This window comes from Crinia signifera, chromosome 6 (genome assembly GCF_055691185.1).
Source record: "Crinia signifera chromosome 6, ASM5569118v1, whole genome shotgun sequence".
Classification (NCBI taxonomy): domain Eukaryota; kingdom Metazoa; phylum Chordata; class Amphibia; order Anura; family Myobatrachidae; genus Crinia; species Crinia signifera.
In genome coordinates, this window is record NC_139222.1 from 271528526 (window position 1) to 271545434 (window position 16909).

Genomic DNA, 16909 nt, shown 5'->3' on the forward strand with positions numbered 1-16909 from the left:
TTAGGACCTGTGTGAATCAGCTGCAAAATCTGCCTGGTTGATAATATGACGATGCAATATAGACGACATGCATACAATAGACTTTCACATGTCAACTATTTTTCTTGTCAACCTTGTCCATGTTGACAATTTGGGGCAAACCTTGTCACTAACGACCTTATTAGTTATTAACTGTCGATCCTTCATGCCATAAGGGTCTAAATGTATTCACCAGCACAGTTCTCATTGGATTTCAGTTTAGATGTTGGGATTAGTATCTCTTTTTCCGCATAGTGTGAAAAATGCTCTAAAACCTGTAGAGGTCAGTGTTGCTATCGCTATCTACGGAGAGATTCAGGGGTTTATTGAATACAGATGACTTACTGCAGGTGATTCTGCGTCGCTGCTTTTCGAAGATGTTTTTTCGTTGTATTTACATAAAAACTTCTTCGGTGACAGGTCATGTAAAACATGGGCTGTTCTAGAGAATAGATTGTTCACATCCTTCGTTTAACGTCTTTTTAATGCCAGGCTCAGCGTCAATCATGTCAGTTGTTGACGCAGAGCTGTCTAGGTGAGTGGTGAAGACAGAGAGCCGCGAGGGAAGTCTAGAGAAAATCTGACAGATAATGCCTCTTGCCTGCTCTTCTCTATTACTTCCGGTAATACGACATATAAAGGCAACCAGAGATGGCGTTATGTTTCTCAAACCAGATTAGGGACGGCCATTGATGGTTCCTAACGTTTTGCCATGGATGGGAGAGAACCATCGATGGCACAGATTAAACTTTTTTTTTTTATATGGCAAGGTGTTGGGACACTGGCATAGCTCTGCTACGACACCTGCAAAGCCCCGCCCCAGGCTGTGATTGGCCAGCAGGACATTCACTGAAAATACAGAGATGACCATTGATGGGTAAGACCATCCATGGTCTCCAACAGCATAGTGGATGACCATCAATTGGACACTTACAGTTCCCCATCAATGGCAACCATTGATTAAGAGCCCACCAATGGCCAAAGGAAGGAAGCCTACATCAGCGACTGTGTCCTCATATGCATATGCATATTCACCGGCCTCGCAGCTTAGCTAGAGATGGATATCATTGCCGTCGATCGTTGTCATCGATGGCAAAAGAGCAACTGGCCATTGTTAGTGGTATACTATTCAATAGATAACCATCAATGTTTGTAACCTATCAATGTTCATCCATTTTATTTGACTGATTGGCATGTGGGCCAATCAAAACATGGGGGCGGGGCTTCATGGGTGTCAAGGGTGGGGCTTCATGGGTGTCAGGGGCGGAGCTATGCTTTGTGTTCCGGCCCTTTTGGGAGAAAAGAAAAAAACTATTTGTTTACGCTAGAGGGATTTTCCCCTATCGATGACAAAACTAATGTACATCGACCATAAACCATCGATGATTTTGACTCATCGATAGTCGATGGCCATCCCTAAACTTTGTTGCACTAGCCACTCTGAGAAACCTTAGCGTTGCGCAGGTGGTCCGATGTTTATTGCAATGATTATCCGATGTTGCGTCTTCGAGTGCATGCAACGGATCTGGAAGTCTTTTAACAAAAAGACGCCTACTGCTGCATTAACGCCACTTCTCAGATCCGATGACGTAGGAGCGACCCCACTCCCCACGCCCAACAGCGGTCCAGACTCCTTTCCGGTATTTGCCGGTAATCCCAGTTTCCCATTTCCCACCGCAACAATTACTTTGTGGGTTTTTTTATGTTTGTCCTTTTGCCTTTCCTGGTTTTTATTTTTGGCTTTGAATTACCGCACCACAAATTGAAATAAATACCGGCAGCAAACCTAAAACGCTGCTAGCTGTAACCGATAAACTACACAGCAAAAATAACTATAACTCTATCCTTAAAGAGGGATAACGGTGGCCCTCGGGGAATATGAAACACGATGAGTCCATACTTGGAGCCAGCGTCCCGCGGTGCGGAGGTCACCCTGATACATACAGGCTTCATCTGTGACTGCACAGATTCCATTCCACGGATAACGTCCCCACATACTGAGCTCGGACACTGTGACTGGCAGGCGGATCGCTTGTCCTGTGCTGGAGACTCACACGTCCCAGTTATACAATGACATTCCCATAATGGTCTTCATACCCAGGGAGCCTGCCATGGAACATCAAGTCCTGTTACTTCCCCGGAACATGCTTTAGCCACTGCAGAATCTCGCTGTGAAATGCTCTGTACGCCTCTGCTACTAAGTTCCCGAACACCGTGTCCTCTGCCTGTACCCTGACAGAGGCGGACAGTACGTTTTTAAACAAAGATTGATGCAATTAGCTCAGCAGGGGGGCTTATTTGGATGCAGCTGCTGTGCAAAAATACGGTGATTCCACATGTGGCGTCTTGTGTATAAAGTTGCCCGCTGCCACTTCCTCTGATCCGCTGCTGCATACGAGGTCCCAGCATTGGATCATCAGTGTGGCCATCTGCCTTCTGAGCCAGTGAAGCTGTGTTGGAGGATGCCGACACTGGCAACACTGAGCCTCAACGCAGAACCCAAACTGCACATGAATAGTTTAATTAATACCAGGGAAGTACGAAAACTGTCGGCTCTGCGTACACCTCTGAATAAGGCCCGAAATGTGAAGGTTGCAAAGATTAAGAATCCGAAATGATATTGTAACATTATTTATTTTAAAATGTTTTTAAAAAAATAGTATTAAAAGAAAAGTAACCAGAAATAAGGGTTATTTACTATCTTACTGACATTGTACTGTGACCAACCAGCTGAGAACTTTTTTATATAGACATTGTACTGTGACCAACCAGCAGAGAGCTTTTTATATAGCCATTGTACTGTGACCAACCAGCAGAGAGCTTTTTATATAAACATTGTACTGTGACCAACCAGCAGAGAGCTTTTTATATAATCATTGTACTGTGACCGACCATCAGAGAGATATTTATATAAACATTGTACTGTGACCAACCAGCAGAGAGCTTTTTATATAATCATTGTACTGTGACCAACCAGCAGAGAGATTTTTAGATAGACATTGTACTGTGACCAACCAGCAGAGAGCTTTTTATATAAACATTGTACTGTGACCAACCAACAGAGAACTTTTTTATATAGACATTGTACTGTGACCAACCAACAGAGAGCTTTTTATATAGACATTGTACTGTGACCAACCAGCAGAGAACTTTTTTATATAGACATTGTACTGTGACCAACAATCAGAGAGATTTTTATATAGACATTGTACTGTGACCAACCAGCAGAGAGCTTTTTATATACTGTATCTACTGCAAGTTTCCTGCCATACGAATCCCTGTATGTGAGGCAATATTTCCAATTTCAATGTAAGATCATGAACCACAACAATTGCTTCTAACCATTATACGGTAGATGTGGCATCTGCAGACATGTGCATTACACTACATACAACCACACAGTGAGGGTCCTGAGCTGAGAAACGAGCCGGTGTGTGACAACCACCATATGGCCCGATGTTATCACAGAGGCAGAGAACCAGGTGATGCACATGGTGTTATTCCCACAGGAGAATAATCAGTTCCCAACTGTCATGTTACAGGCTGTGTTAAAAAATAGCAGTTAGGAGCTGGTTGGCTGGTCACTTTCACTCTTTATCTTCATCTGGGCTTAGTACATAGGACCCTACATTTGAAAAAAAGATGCAGTCAATTTACCGGCAGTCAAAATACTGACAACCATTGGCATTCAAAATGTCAACATTCATTACACCGACATGGTCAAATGTCCACAGTCAGAATGCCGACGTTTAAAATGTCAACATGTTAAAAAGTCGACATGCGTTTTTCATGATTTTTTTCTCTGAAACCAAATTGTTCTCACTTCATGTGTGTGTCGACATAGACACACACAAAAAAGTTGCCTTTTTTACAAGTTGACATTTTAAATGTCGGCATTTTTCCCATGTCTGCATAATGAATGTCGTCATTTTGAACATGTCGGTATTTTGACCGTCGGGAAATCACACTGAACCCAGTTCGGAGCAGATCTGATGGTACTTTGGGACCTATGCGCCTAATTCAGGCAGGACAGAGAGTTACATTTGGGTGAGTTATTTTGTTTCTGTGCAGGGTAAATACTGTATGCTTTATTCTTACACTACAATATAGATCTCAGTTTGAACACACCTCACCCAAATGTAACTCCCTCTGCACATGTTACATCTGCCCCACCTACAGTGCAGCATGCCCCATTTGAGAAAAAATGTGGCCTGCAATCAGGTCTGAATTAGGCCCTACGTCCTAAGCATTAGAGAGAGACAAAGTATATAAAGATCAAGTAGCAGCCAATCAGATCCTGTCATGTGGGTAATGGCTGTGTGAGAAATGACAGTTAGGAGCTGGTTGGTTGGTAGTTTCTCTCTCCACGGCGGCTTAGTAAATAGACCCGCTTGCATGTACACTGGTTTGGTTCTGAGACATCACCTGGAGTCACAATGAGAACAATTACAGTTCTGGTAGAACCTCTGGAGCCGGTCTCTGCTGTACTCACCCACAGAGTATCCAGCCAGCAGGAAGCCCGCAGACCCGGACAGCAGCTGGAAGCCCAGGTGCTGGGTCCTGTGCACAATGAGCCCTATACGTGCCACCTAAGGCAGAAAAGTATCCAATTAGATGAGCCCCTGTCCATAGCCCCTCCCCCCTTTCCTCGGATCACAATATAAATGCACCTGAACTACTCTACTCTACACGTATAATGGTTCGGTCTAGTGACCGTTGGAATCCCTCCTATTGGGAGGTCATACCACACCCATAAAATCCATCCAATCATCAGGTAGAGCAGGCAGCAGTATCTCCCCAAAGGAATGACATAGGGTGGACTCCAGTGCATCACTGGAAGCATGAAATAAACGCCCAGGACAGAACTTGCGGCACTCAGCCAGTCTCAATGGCGAGTCCCCCAGCAGCGGCTGTGTACAAGATGCAGACAGTAGAGTCCATGCCGCACAGCGTGAAACAGGAACACGTCAAAGACTTTTTAAGAGCGTGTTAATAGCTGCACCACATTGAGAGCAGAGTCTATTAAGCCGACTTGTCAGTTATCACTTTTCTATTTAAAGGCCAGGAAGAATCTTTACCTCGTAAACTTAACACTACAGTTTAACAGCAGCCTTATAAACAAAATCCCAGAATAATTCCAGTATTAAAGGGTGCTAATTTATGAATGGGACAGCTTGCTGCTGGTTAATGGCGCGGCAGGTCTGGGCACGTTACCGCTGGTTCGGCCACACTAAAACCTGGTATAATACTCAATGGGGCGGATTTATTACACTTGATAAAGTGGAAGGTGGTAACGCACCAGCCAATCAAATCCTAACTGTCATTTTTCAAACACAGCTGATTGGCGGTTGCGTTATCACAATTCACTTTATCACTTCACCATGCTCAATGCATCTGCCCCCATTGTGGCTTGGGATGCCTATCCCAGGGCATTTTTTTCAATCCCGGAATTCTGGATTGAAAAATGCCCAATCGCGGGATTCCCAGGATTGGCTTCCCTAATTCTGGCTTCTCTCTCTCTCTCTCTGCTGATCCGAAGCCGTCTGGTTTCTGTGATTCGTCAGGCCTTGAAATACTCTCTAACTGTTGTATTAAACAACCTTTGCACGGACTCTGGGATCAGACCCCAACATGTGCAGCAGACTAGTCGACAGGGACAGGGGAAGAGCTGAATCCCCAAGAGTTTGAACACCTCCAAACACTAGACGATGCATAAAGGCAGTCTCCGGTCAGAGCCTGAAGTTGGCCGAATGCCAGAGAGGTGTAACAAAGACGTTTGTGGGACCTGCTGTCTTATACGCCAATGTACATGTGTTTTGGGGAATTTCTTAATCTTCCTTGATGGAGTTAATTAAAGAACAAGATACATCACCCAGCGAGTGACTTACGTCTCCTCCACTGTCCTTCATCCCTATGATGTTCGGGTGCTGTGCCAGGGTAACTGCAGCATCCACCGGCAGGTCCAGCCCAGTGTTCCCGGGCACGCTGTACAGAATGACAGGCACTGGGGAGGTGTCTGCAACCTGGAGGGAAACCGGATGAGGACTGTGAGGCGCAGAGTAACCAGACTCTACTGCAGCAAATGTAGCTCCCCCAACCCTACAATGCAGATCAGAAACTTATATCACATCTATAATGTTCTCCCCAAACTTTGTATAGAGAGAGTTCAATTTGGGGTGGGGTGTGTTGAAACTGAAATCTAAATTGCAGTGTAAAAATAATGCAGCCAGTATTTACCCTGCACAGAAACAAAATAACTCACACAAATCTAACTCTCTCTGCACATGTTACATCTGCCCCACCTGCAGTGCACATGGTCTTGCTCATTTTCCAAACAAATTTGTACTGCGATCAGATCTGAATAAAGGCCTATGGGGGAAATGTAATAGGATGAGAGATTCAGAAAGTGAGAGATTTGGTAAGAAATCTCCAGTTTTTTTTTTTAAAGCGGCAATCATTTACACTGCAAAATCAAACTGGTTTAGCAGTGTAAATGATTGCCGCTTTAAAAACCTGGAGATTTCTTACCAAATCTCTCACTTTCTGAATCTCTCATCCTATTACATTTCACCCTTTTATTCTAAAAGGATAATCAATTACTGGGCCTGCCCATCTCATAACAGCCAGACAGGTAGGAGATGGTGTCAATCGAATAAGAAATTCATGTAAAAAATAACCAAGTAAAAATAACCTGCTCTATTAATTATATGCAGTAGATATCAGAACATAATTAATAATCATCCTGCCCTCACCAAATCCAAAAATGTCAAAATCCCATTCTCGTTTCTAAGAGAACGCTAATATTTTACAATGTCATTATTCATTCAACTAAATAAAAAGACAAAGAGTAGAAGACCAGGGAAATAGTAACCGGGTTCAGGTGCACGGTACTGTTACAGCACTGGAAGGATGAGGCTGCTCCCCATAGCAGGACCATTCGCAGGTTTGGGTTCCAGCCTTCAGGTTTGTGTTACACACTGCATGGGTGGGTGGGTGGTGTGTCCGTGAGCTGGGCACGGTGCGGCTGGGACCGGCAGAGCGGAGGTGCAGCAGTGCAGCCTGCAGGCTGCGCACCATGACCTCTGACGCAGAGCGACACAGCAGGTGATGGCCAGCTCTGACGCTGCCCGGCATTACAAACTCCCCAGTAAATACATATGTTACCTTAGTATAATGATTCACCAGAGCGGAACTGTTCATCCTGCTCCGATAGTAGCAAGGGGTCACCACAAGAACCGCATCTGCCCCAGCCTCAGCCATCTCACCGGTCATCTCCACAGTGGCTTGTGTAGCTGGAAATATTGTAACAATAAGAATAATCATTTTATTTAAATAACTCGCTTTCTCCAATAGGACTCAAGGCGCTTAACAGATATAATTAATGTAATACAGTACAGGAACAATGAAGTACAGAAAACCTTTCATAAACTATACTTAAAGGAACTATAGAAATGCTTGAGTAAACAGGAAAGTCTTGAGACTTTGAAGAATTCTAGAGTGGGGTCTCTCAAAAATGTGCAGGGAAGTGAGATTCATAGAGTCAGAGCCACATGGCTAAAAAGGTACTAGAACACAGGGTTAATTATTAGATTTCAACATAACACATAAGTGTGAATACTATGTGTGATCACATAGACAAAAGTGGATCATTACTCATGTTTGTAGATTGTTTGTTACTTTGTCAAATTAACCCCTTGAGTGGTGGGTTTTGCTGGGGCAGGACAAACCTACCAGGGCAGATCTGTCCTGCCACAGCAAAACCCACCACAGGACGTTGGAAGCTGTCCCAGAGTGTATGCACAAAGTTGCTGTTGCAATAGATTCATATCGTATCAGAAGTGTTGCGGAGAAGTTGTGGGCATTTGCGGGAGGTGTTGGGGAGATGGCTACTAGGTCCTGCAAAGAAGGACCGCTCAGTGGGCGTAACATGGGAGTGTCTTGGGTGTGTCAATGAAAGCAGCGGAGTTCCAGGATGCACCGACGCAGACATAGGAGGCGCAGAATCTGCCACAGGGCTGGTCGATGGTGGTGCATAAGGACCAAGTGGAAGTTTCCGTCCTTGCTCAGATGCACATAAGGGAAAACACCAACAGATTAGGCAATGTCATCTATAAATGGCATTGCCTATTGGGAACAAGCTCCGGAAAGGTTACCCACTCAGGGTATGTTATAGTCAAATCTATAAAAAGTGTTGTCCCTCCGACATGTGATGATAAAATACCAAATCGGACTGGACCTCTTATTATTTAATACATATGAAGCTATGATATAAATTCCAAGATGAAAGAACCGACACACACAAAATAATGGTGGTTCCTTCGTATCGAAACCTATTACATAACCCCCCTATATACTCATATGATGGATAAATATTAATGATCGATACCACTTTACGTACATTCGCATCCCGACCCCGCAATAACAATCTTCTCCTTGGGCACCGCCTGACGGGTCTTGCGTACAACTTCCAGCCGCTCTTCCCGGCTCAAATAGACATATTCTCCGGTTGAACCTTGAACAACAATTCCTGCAATAAGGACAGATGGGTATTAGTGCCTGGTTTCTACCTGACCACCTGCTCCGGCTTCTGTTATAGATACAGAAGGTGACTGAATACATAAACCTAGCATGGAGACCCACAGAGGATTAAGTAACATGATTTTTTTTATTATTATTATTATCATTCTTTATTTATACAATGTCACAGGGTTCCGCAGCGCCTAGCAACGTACATAGGCCCTTATTCTGGTTCCCTCGCAAAAGAAAATTCCTTCTCAAATGGACAAAACCATGTGCACTGCAGGTGGTGCAGATGTAACTTGTGCAGAGAGAATTAGATTTGGGTGGGGTTTTACTTTAAAGTGAGATCTATATGGCAGTGTAGAAATAAAGCATCCAGTATTTTCCCTGCACAGAAACAAAATAACTCGCCCAAATCTAACTCTCTCTGCACATGTTACATCTGCCCTCACCATGCGCGAATGGGTTACCGCAGTGGTGCACAAACTTTTTAGAATCCCAGCACCCTCGAGTTTTTCATGGAACCCTTTACCTAGGCCAAAACTTTTTTATTGAGAAATTCCGAAGAAAAACACAGATCCGATTTGGGCCGATTTGGGTATGGATCATTAGATAGATATACATTAGGTCTCCAAGCATTAGGTCGACCACTGAAGGCCGACATGCATGAAGGTTGACATGACTGAAGCTCGATATGCATGAAGGTCGACATGGGTTATGTTATGTTATGTTATGTTGACAGGCCATTAGGTCGCCACAAGCAAAAGTTCGATAGTTAAAAGGTTGACATTTTTTTACTTTTTTTGTCCCAGATGTCGACACAGTCGACATTGACACTAATAAAGTGTTAGATCCTATAGATCTTGGAGTTATTCTGGTCTGATCGCCCCATTGCGAATTCACAACGGGGACCAATGTTGACGGCCTGCGCATATAGTGTTCCCGCTAGGCTGTTTTAGCGGGGCGCTGCGCCCTGCCCGATTTTTAAAGGGCAAAATGCGCCCTGCCCCTCTCGCAGCGCCCCACTAAAACAGCCTCACGGGGAAGCCCAGCGATGCCCGGCGCTTCCCCGGCAGCATAGAGGCTTCGGAGGGCCCGGGCCCGCCCCCTTTGATGACAGTGGAGGCAAGCCCCGCCCCCTTCAGATGACGGCGGTGGCCCGGGCACGCCCCTTTCATGAAGGCAGCGGGGCCCCCGGAGACTTGCATAGTCTCAGACCCGGAGTTCCAAGGGCCACGATGCATCACAAAGGACATCACAAAGAACAGCAAGAGCTTTCCTTTGCCTTACTAATCGCATAAGTTAGAGCATATGCAATTAGTATCGTTTCGGTAGCTGACGGAGGGGGCGAAAACGGGCGGCGGATGTTACAACATCCCACCCTATGTTACTTAACTAAACACGTTTGTGCACACTTCTAAAAAAAACATTATGTGTGTATTCCTGGACTAGGATAGTGCAAGATGATCTGCAGTAGATATATATATGAGACGGTGGTTTAAAACCCATCGTATTAAATCTTCATCATAGGAAACCTGGCCAAAGGCCCAAATCTAATTTCTACTTGTGCAACGTGATAATGCGATAATGCCCTACTGCTAATACCCCATGTCAGCATGATTCCATTTTGTAATGTGAATATCTGTGGTTTAGTGTCACTCATTAAGTGATGGCTAATTATGTAGTCATTACCAAATTTCACACACTGTAATCCAATCATGTCGCAAAGTAAAGTCATTTATGGTAGTGGAGAGGAAGGCATGTTTTTGGGGTCTAAAGGTGTTTTTTTCTGTAACAGAAACATTAATACTATATCACATTTTATCTTCCTTAAATAACCTTTTAAACATTTATCTGGGTTGCCATCCTACAAAGCAGTATCTCCTTTTCAAAATCTCTCTGAAGGGAGTGAGATATGGCTTCAAAACAATGCAGCTCCTATGGATTTGAATCATATTGGTCTCGTCCCCTCCCCAATGACCTGCAATTCACAAACATTTGCTCCTAGTTACGCCCATTGCCCTGGGAAGTGGCAGGATACAAAAGCGCCAAATTGTCTTCTGGAGACGGGGGACTCCTTTAAAATTAGTTCCGTGAGAGTAGGTATCGGTGAAGCTTTGATAATTGCACCAGTACAATGACAGATGCAGATTCTCTGAATGACTACTGCATTTTACGATTGCGAAAGTGAATGCAGCCACTTACACCTGTAGTGCTCCCATAAAACGCCCACCGAATGGACTACTTTTGCGTTCATTACTAGCCACCTCCCAGTCACCAAACAGGGGCGTGTTCATAGCACAATGCCCCTCCCTTCCTCTTCCATCATATACATGGAGGGAGGGGTCTGAATCAGATTAGTTTACCTTCTCCTCAGTTACAGCCTTGAATAGTGAACAGCAATTCCAGTTGATAAACTATGGGGGGGGGGGGGGGGATTCAATCCGTGTCACTATTTCCACCAACGGAAATAGCGGCACTCACCTATTCAATGCTGCTGTTACCGACAGCATTAAAGGTAGTAAGATCCGACTTTTTTTTTTTTTAAGTCGGATCTGTTTTGTCGGCAACGGCCGCAGGTTGTCGAATTCCCAGCCATTTTCACCGATGCACAGACTTTCCGACACTCGACAGCCGTAACATTGAATTCCGACTGTCTAGTTACTGTTGGATCGAAAGAAAACGAACCAGGATTCCGAACGTCGGGACTTTCTATCAGTCGGAATCCTGGATTGAATAGCCCCTATGAGGCACATATACTAGCCTACAGATTTTCCTTGAATTAACAATTTTAGTAAAACTCAGACTTGTTCTAGAGGTGCAACACAAAAAGACGCTGTGATTTCTATAGGAATTACCGCAGCTCATTTTCTCTCCTCTAATTGAATAGCAAAACCCAGCGTAGATGTGGGGGGTTTTTGTTTCTTTTTTTAATTTCGTCCCATCAATTGAATTCCCCCTAGATCGTGCAGTGACAACCATATGAGGCGCTAGCAATGTGCAGGCCGTTACAGAAGAACATCTTATAATAATAATAATAATAATAATAATAATAATCAGATAATACAAAAATAGTATTTGGAAAAAAAAAGGGGGGGGTGAGAATGCAGCCTTCACTATACACAGAGGGGATGGGCAGGAGGCGGCAGCAGGGCGTCCCCATAAAAACACTGTATACGCTGGCGTAGACGATGCCTGCTTGGTGGCTTCACATAAACTCAGCCTCCCACTTCAAATTTGGGGATCTGCAGGCATAATAAAAGTCAGTCTAGACTGACTTATTAGTGAATAAGGCCAATGTAATAGTCAAATTGTGGACAAACAGAAGTGAATCCTGTCCATTACCACATAACTGACCCCAGGATGAGATATAAACACAATTTACTTCACTTAATATTTCTTTCTAAATTTCTGAGAAACTCTTGGTCTAGGGGTCCCGTGAAAAAAATTCTGATACTTCTGGGTGCCGTGATTTTAAAAAGTTTGGGAACCTCTGTGTTAGCGTATACATCCCCTCGCATGCTACCGAAAGGCTGCGATTACACACAGGTCTGAATCAGGCACAAACTGGGGAAAGTGCTGCCATCAGCCTCCATTAATCACACACTAACTGAGAAATCTAGTGCACATTACACTAATGAACGTGAATGGCTGACTTGCCAGTTATTTATTGATTCATTCGTAACCCATAAGGGAAGGATAATTGTTTGCGAGCTGCATGAGAATTGATAATAGACGCTGTCCTTGTGCACTGGGTATAGGAACGACGAAAGCGCAAATGAAATCTAGGCCAGAATGAGATCTTTGCCTCAGAGGATGTGAAAAATGCAAGGGGAAAACACTCCGCGTCCACCCACTACCCACTATCTTGTCACGCTCGACCACCCTACATGACCATCGCACGTCAGGTGGGATTATTCCACGAAAGGTGCGTTGCTGTTACATTAACCTTGTCACCATATAGTGCATCGTTGTACATCGGACCGTGTAGGGCAGGCATGTCCAACCTTGGCCCTCCAGCTGTTGTGAAACTACAGTTCCCATCATGCCTTGCCACAGTTTTGCTATTCGAGAATGCTAAACCTATTGCAAAGCATGCTGGGATGTGTAGTTTCACAACAGCTGGAGGGCCAACGTTGGCCATGCCTGGTGTAGGGTGTATGGTGAAGCAATATTGTCACATCACGTCACTGGGCCGCACTGTCTTTCAGGGGTGCGGTGGACCTCGCTGTAGTCGGGAACACCAACCAAACTGAACTCTCCCCTCATGTGCAACTAGAAGCTCTGCCAGGTGGGTTAGTGCAACAAGGAACAGCCCAATCCTGTGCATTCCAGGCATGTTAAGGATCACAGCAGCCAACTTATGTTAGGGATTGCCAAAGGTGGCGATTCCCTGGGTGGTGAAAACGCGGTGGCCGGGTCTTGGTACTTTTGAAAATGTGGTAAAACCCCTGAAAACATTTTTCCCTTAGTACATCCTGGCCATAGGGACAGATGCACTAAGCTTCAAAAGTGATGAACTGGAGAATGATTAAAAAAAAAAAACTAATCAGCTCCTACCTGACATTTTTCAAACACAGTCTGTGACATGTCAGGCAGGAGCTGATTGGCTGGTGGGTTATCACTCTCCATTTTATAACTTTTGAAGCTTAGTACATTTGGCCCGGGTGTGGTATAGGGGTCCGACAGTTGGGTTCCCGACAGTCATTATCCCGACGTCGAGATCGACTGGCCGGACCCAGACAGCATGGTGAGCGCACCGCCTATTCTATTCTCCCTCTCCGGGGGTCGTGGACCCCCACGAGGGAAAATAGCAGGTGGCCGTCGGAACTCGGCTGTCAGTGTTTTGACAGTCGGGATCCCGACGTCGGGTGAATGCCTGTTGGGACCCCGCCCGGCACCCTCTGGCCCATAGTCCGTTAATGTGTGCGCAATTGCAAATGAGCTTGTGATGAGCAGGTGGGGGCAACTCTATACTCCTGGAGGGCACCTTCACATTAATTACAGTTGCATTTGTGTACAACCATGGACTAGGCCCTGTATCACTCTCCACTTTATCTTTCTCCATGTTTTGCTACATCTCCCCCTATGTTGCCTAAGTACAGGTGTAGGGTCCACACCACCTATGTAATCACAGGACTGTAGTGTACGGTATATGCAGGTGGAGTAGAGGTCCTATACTGGTGCTGCCTTCTACAAGCTGGAGCTTGCCCCCGGCAGCTGGACACAGTCACGTGTTGTCTTGGCAGACGAGCTCGCAATCATCTTGTACATACCACGGAACGGCACTGCGGCGTACTTGCGCAGGTTCTCCTCCAGCCGGCCGTAGTCCACCTTCTCGTCGGGGGTGAAGGGGGTTGAGATGGGCGGGTAGATGCCGGCGATGTCCAGGCTCCGGTGCATGTGCCGGGGGTTCCCTGCTCCGCAGAGTCCCCGGGCCCAGGCCGGGCGTAGCGCTCTCTGCAGCAGCAGTAGCATTATGTGCAGCGCTGTGTACCCGGGCAGCCGCTCTCAGTGCCCGCCGGGGGTTAATGATTAATGGGGGCCTCCTCTGCTGGCTTCCGGCCCATGCTGGGGATTAGCTGCCATTTGCTGCTGCTGGATTCAGAGTTTACTATCACTGACTGAGTGAGGGTCTCCCTGATACCTGCTTGATTCAGGACTAGGGTCCCACCAGCCCTCATTGCTGCTGATGGGACCCTAACCAGCAATGTATTATATTTATATTAGTCATTATATATAGGCCAGATGTATCAAGCTTCAAAAAGTGATAAAATGTAGAGTGATAAACAGCCAGCCAATCATCTCCTACCTGCCATGTTGCAGTCTGTGTTTGAAAAATGTCAGGTAGGAGCTGATTGGCTGGTTGTTTATCACTCTCCACTTTATCACTTTGTGAAGCTTGATTCATCTGGCCCTTTGATATATATATATATATATATATACATACATACATTGGGCGGGTTGCTCTAATAACCCCCCCCCCCCCCCCCCCCCCCGCACATCGCCACCACTCGCATTGGTAATAATCACATATGCAGTAACATGCGATTATTAACGCAAAGGCGATGGCATGCGATATGCAGCGGGTCCCCCCTCCCTCCCTGAACCCTTACCCAGCTGTGAGGGCTCCACTTCGTCCTCCCTGCGGCGGGGGCTGCGAAGGGAAGCCCATAGGCTTCCATCGGGTTACGCCATCTAGAACTGGCGTAACCACCGCAGTGAAGCCCCGGCGGCAGGGCTTTGCTGCATATGAAAATGCGGTAAAAACCCAGAGAACAGGGTTTTACGGCATTTTTTGTTTGGCGCATCCTGCCCATAGGGTGATTACCATTGCCAGCGAGTGGGCAAATTGCCATTGCTGCGGCATTTGAACGCCAACAACGGCAGCCTGATTTGTAGTCTTCATACCGCTGATTTGCACCTGTGTTCACCCACGAAGAGTGCCTTGTAAATTCAGCCAGGCAAGATATATATCCATACCTCCCAACCGTCCCGGATTCGGCGGGACATTCACGATTTACGGCCGATGTCCCGTCGTCCCGGTACTGCTTACCGCAGTCCCGGCTTCCCGAGACGGTTGGGAGATATAAACCACGATAATATTATGACGAGCGGCGAAAACGGGGGCGTGGCCGGATTTCGTGTCACCCCCCCCCCCCCGTGAGGCCACGCCCCCTTTTCGCGAGGTCACGCCCCCTTTTCAAAAGTTGGGAGGTATGCATATCATCTGCAATTGAATTCCCCCCCATGTTTGCCCTCACTTATTTATCAGTGGAGAGACCTCCATTCTATTTTCTGCATCAGCAATTCCCTACAAAATCCAACGGCTCCAAAGGTTCACTCTCCACATGCATATCATCGTTTATGCAGGAAGATTTTAGCAAAGGACAGCTCTGGCCATCTTAGTAAATTTACCCCTCGAAGAGAGTGAGCAGCCATACCAAGGCCGGTATATGGTCACTAGGTCGACAGGCCGTAGGTCGACACCCTCAAAAGGTCGACATGGCTTTAGGTTGACAGGGTCGTTAGGTCAACATGTCGACCTTCCATCAATGGTTATCAATACATAGTTTAATTACAACCATCAGTGGTTACTTATCATTTTACCATCGATGGAAAATCCACCAATGGCCATCCCTACTGCGGCCTGAAGCTACAAAGTCACATTTCTCCAGTGCATTTTATACAGTTATACATAGCAGCTGATTAGTTGCCATTGGCAACTTCTTCATTATCTATTTTCTCCACTCTTCACTGCTTCATACAACTCCCCCTGTGCTCCTTGTGTAGCCTGCATTTAACCTGCTGGACCAGCGTATTAATACAGCCCCATATGAAGTGGTCTCCTCACTTTATCCTCCCCTCATGACGCCACTCAAGACATAGCACTCAAGGCAGTAGTTATAGGTAACCTGCGCTGTTTCTGGTAACACCGGTGTCATGTCACCTCACAATCTTCGGCCGGACTCCCTGCGTGGTGGCACCAGTCACACCACTCTCAATACGTCCCTGTTTATGATATGGCTACTGTTATCAGCACCACTATGTTACCGGGTAACATGAAATATCCCAGAATAACACACTTCCTAAAAATTATTCTTCAGATTAGGGGTCAATCCAATTATTTGTGAGTTTCTCGCACCTGTAGGTGTTCCGGCAGCCCAAGCATGAAAAAAGTGCTTGGAACCCCAGAGGTTATGCAGAAAGAAGGACAGGGCGGCAAACCAGAACCCCGGGAACCCCAGTTGCTAGGAGAAGTGACCCTGGCCCATTTTTGTTTTTGCTTGAATGCATATCACCAGACGGGATTCAATGTCCCGCCTGTTGATCTGCGAAAAGGGGGCGTGCCCAACGAAAACGGGCGTGGATTGTTGAGATGTGCGACAATTCACGGCCGTAGTCGACAATACGGGCCTGACAGCTTTCAAAGTCGGGCCCATTCTGTCGATCTGTCTCTTCAAAGCTGTCAGCCAAGACAGCATTAAATAGGCGTCCAGCATTATTTCTCCTGTCAGAAATAGCGCCAGGGATTGAATACGACCCCTTAGAATGGTAAGCAGTTCAGGTTCTGTGTAGTGGTAAAGGTGGAACCCTTGTTGGAAAGGGTCAAGGAGGGCGTTATCCATAAGGAAGATGGTTAAGCCATTACTAACAAGCTGCCCAGGTAATTTGGTGGGGGAGGGGAGACATGGGGTGGTAGTTAGAGGTGAGGGCGAGGTTGAGAAAGAATTTTTTGAGAATAGGAGACGCGAGTGTTTGACGTAAGACAGGAAAATGTTGGCAGAGAGGAATGGAGTAAAGAGGTGGGAAAGCTGGAGGCGGATGGGAAATAGAGCGGATGGGGTCATAGAATGTAAAGTACTACAAC

General features: G+C 46.0%; 1 protein-coding gene across 1 annotated transcript in view; it reads right to left on the minus strand.

Annotated features, from left to right (window-relative positions):
• HOGA1 (4-hydroxy-2-oxoglutarate aldolase 1) overlaps nt 1–14156 on the minus strand; it is a 29646-nt gene extending 15490 nt beyond the window's left edge. The window contains exons 1-5 of the mRNA XM_083149598.1: nt 13815–14156; nt 8417–8545; nt 7183–7310; nt 5907–6041; nt 4511–4607 (exon numbers count right to left, since the gene is read on the minus strand). Coding sequence (XP_083005724.1) covers nt 4511–4607; nt 5907–6041; nt 7183–7310; nt 8417–8545; nt 13815–14016 — 691 coding nt within the window. The 5' untranslated portion in view covers nt 14017–14156. The remainder of the gene's footprint in view (nt 1–4510; nt 4608–5906; nt 6042–7182; nt 7311–8416; nt 8546–13814) is intronic.
• Between the last annotated feature and the right edge of the window lie 2753 nt (nt 14157–16909).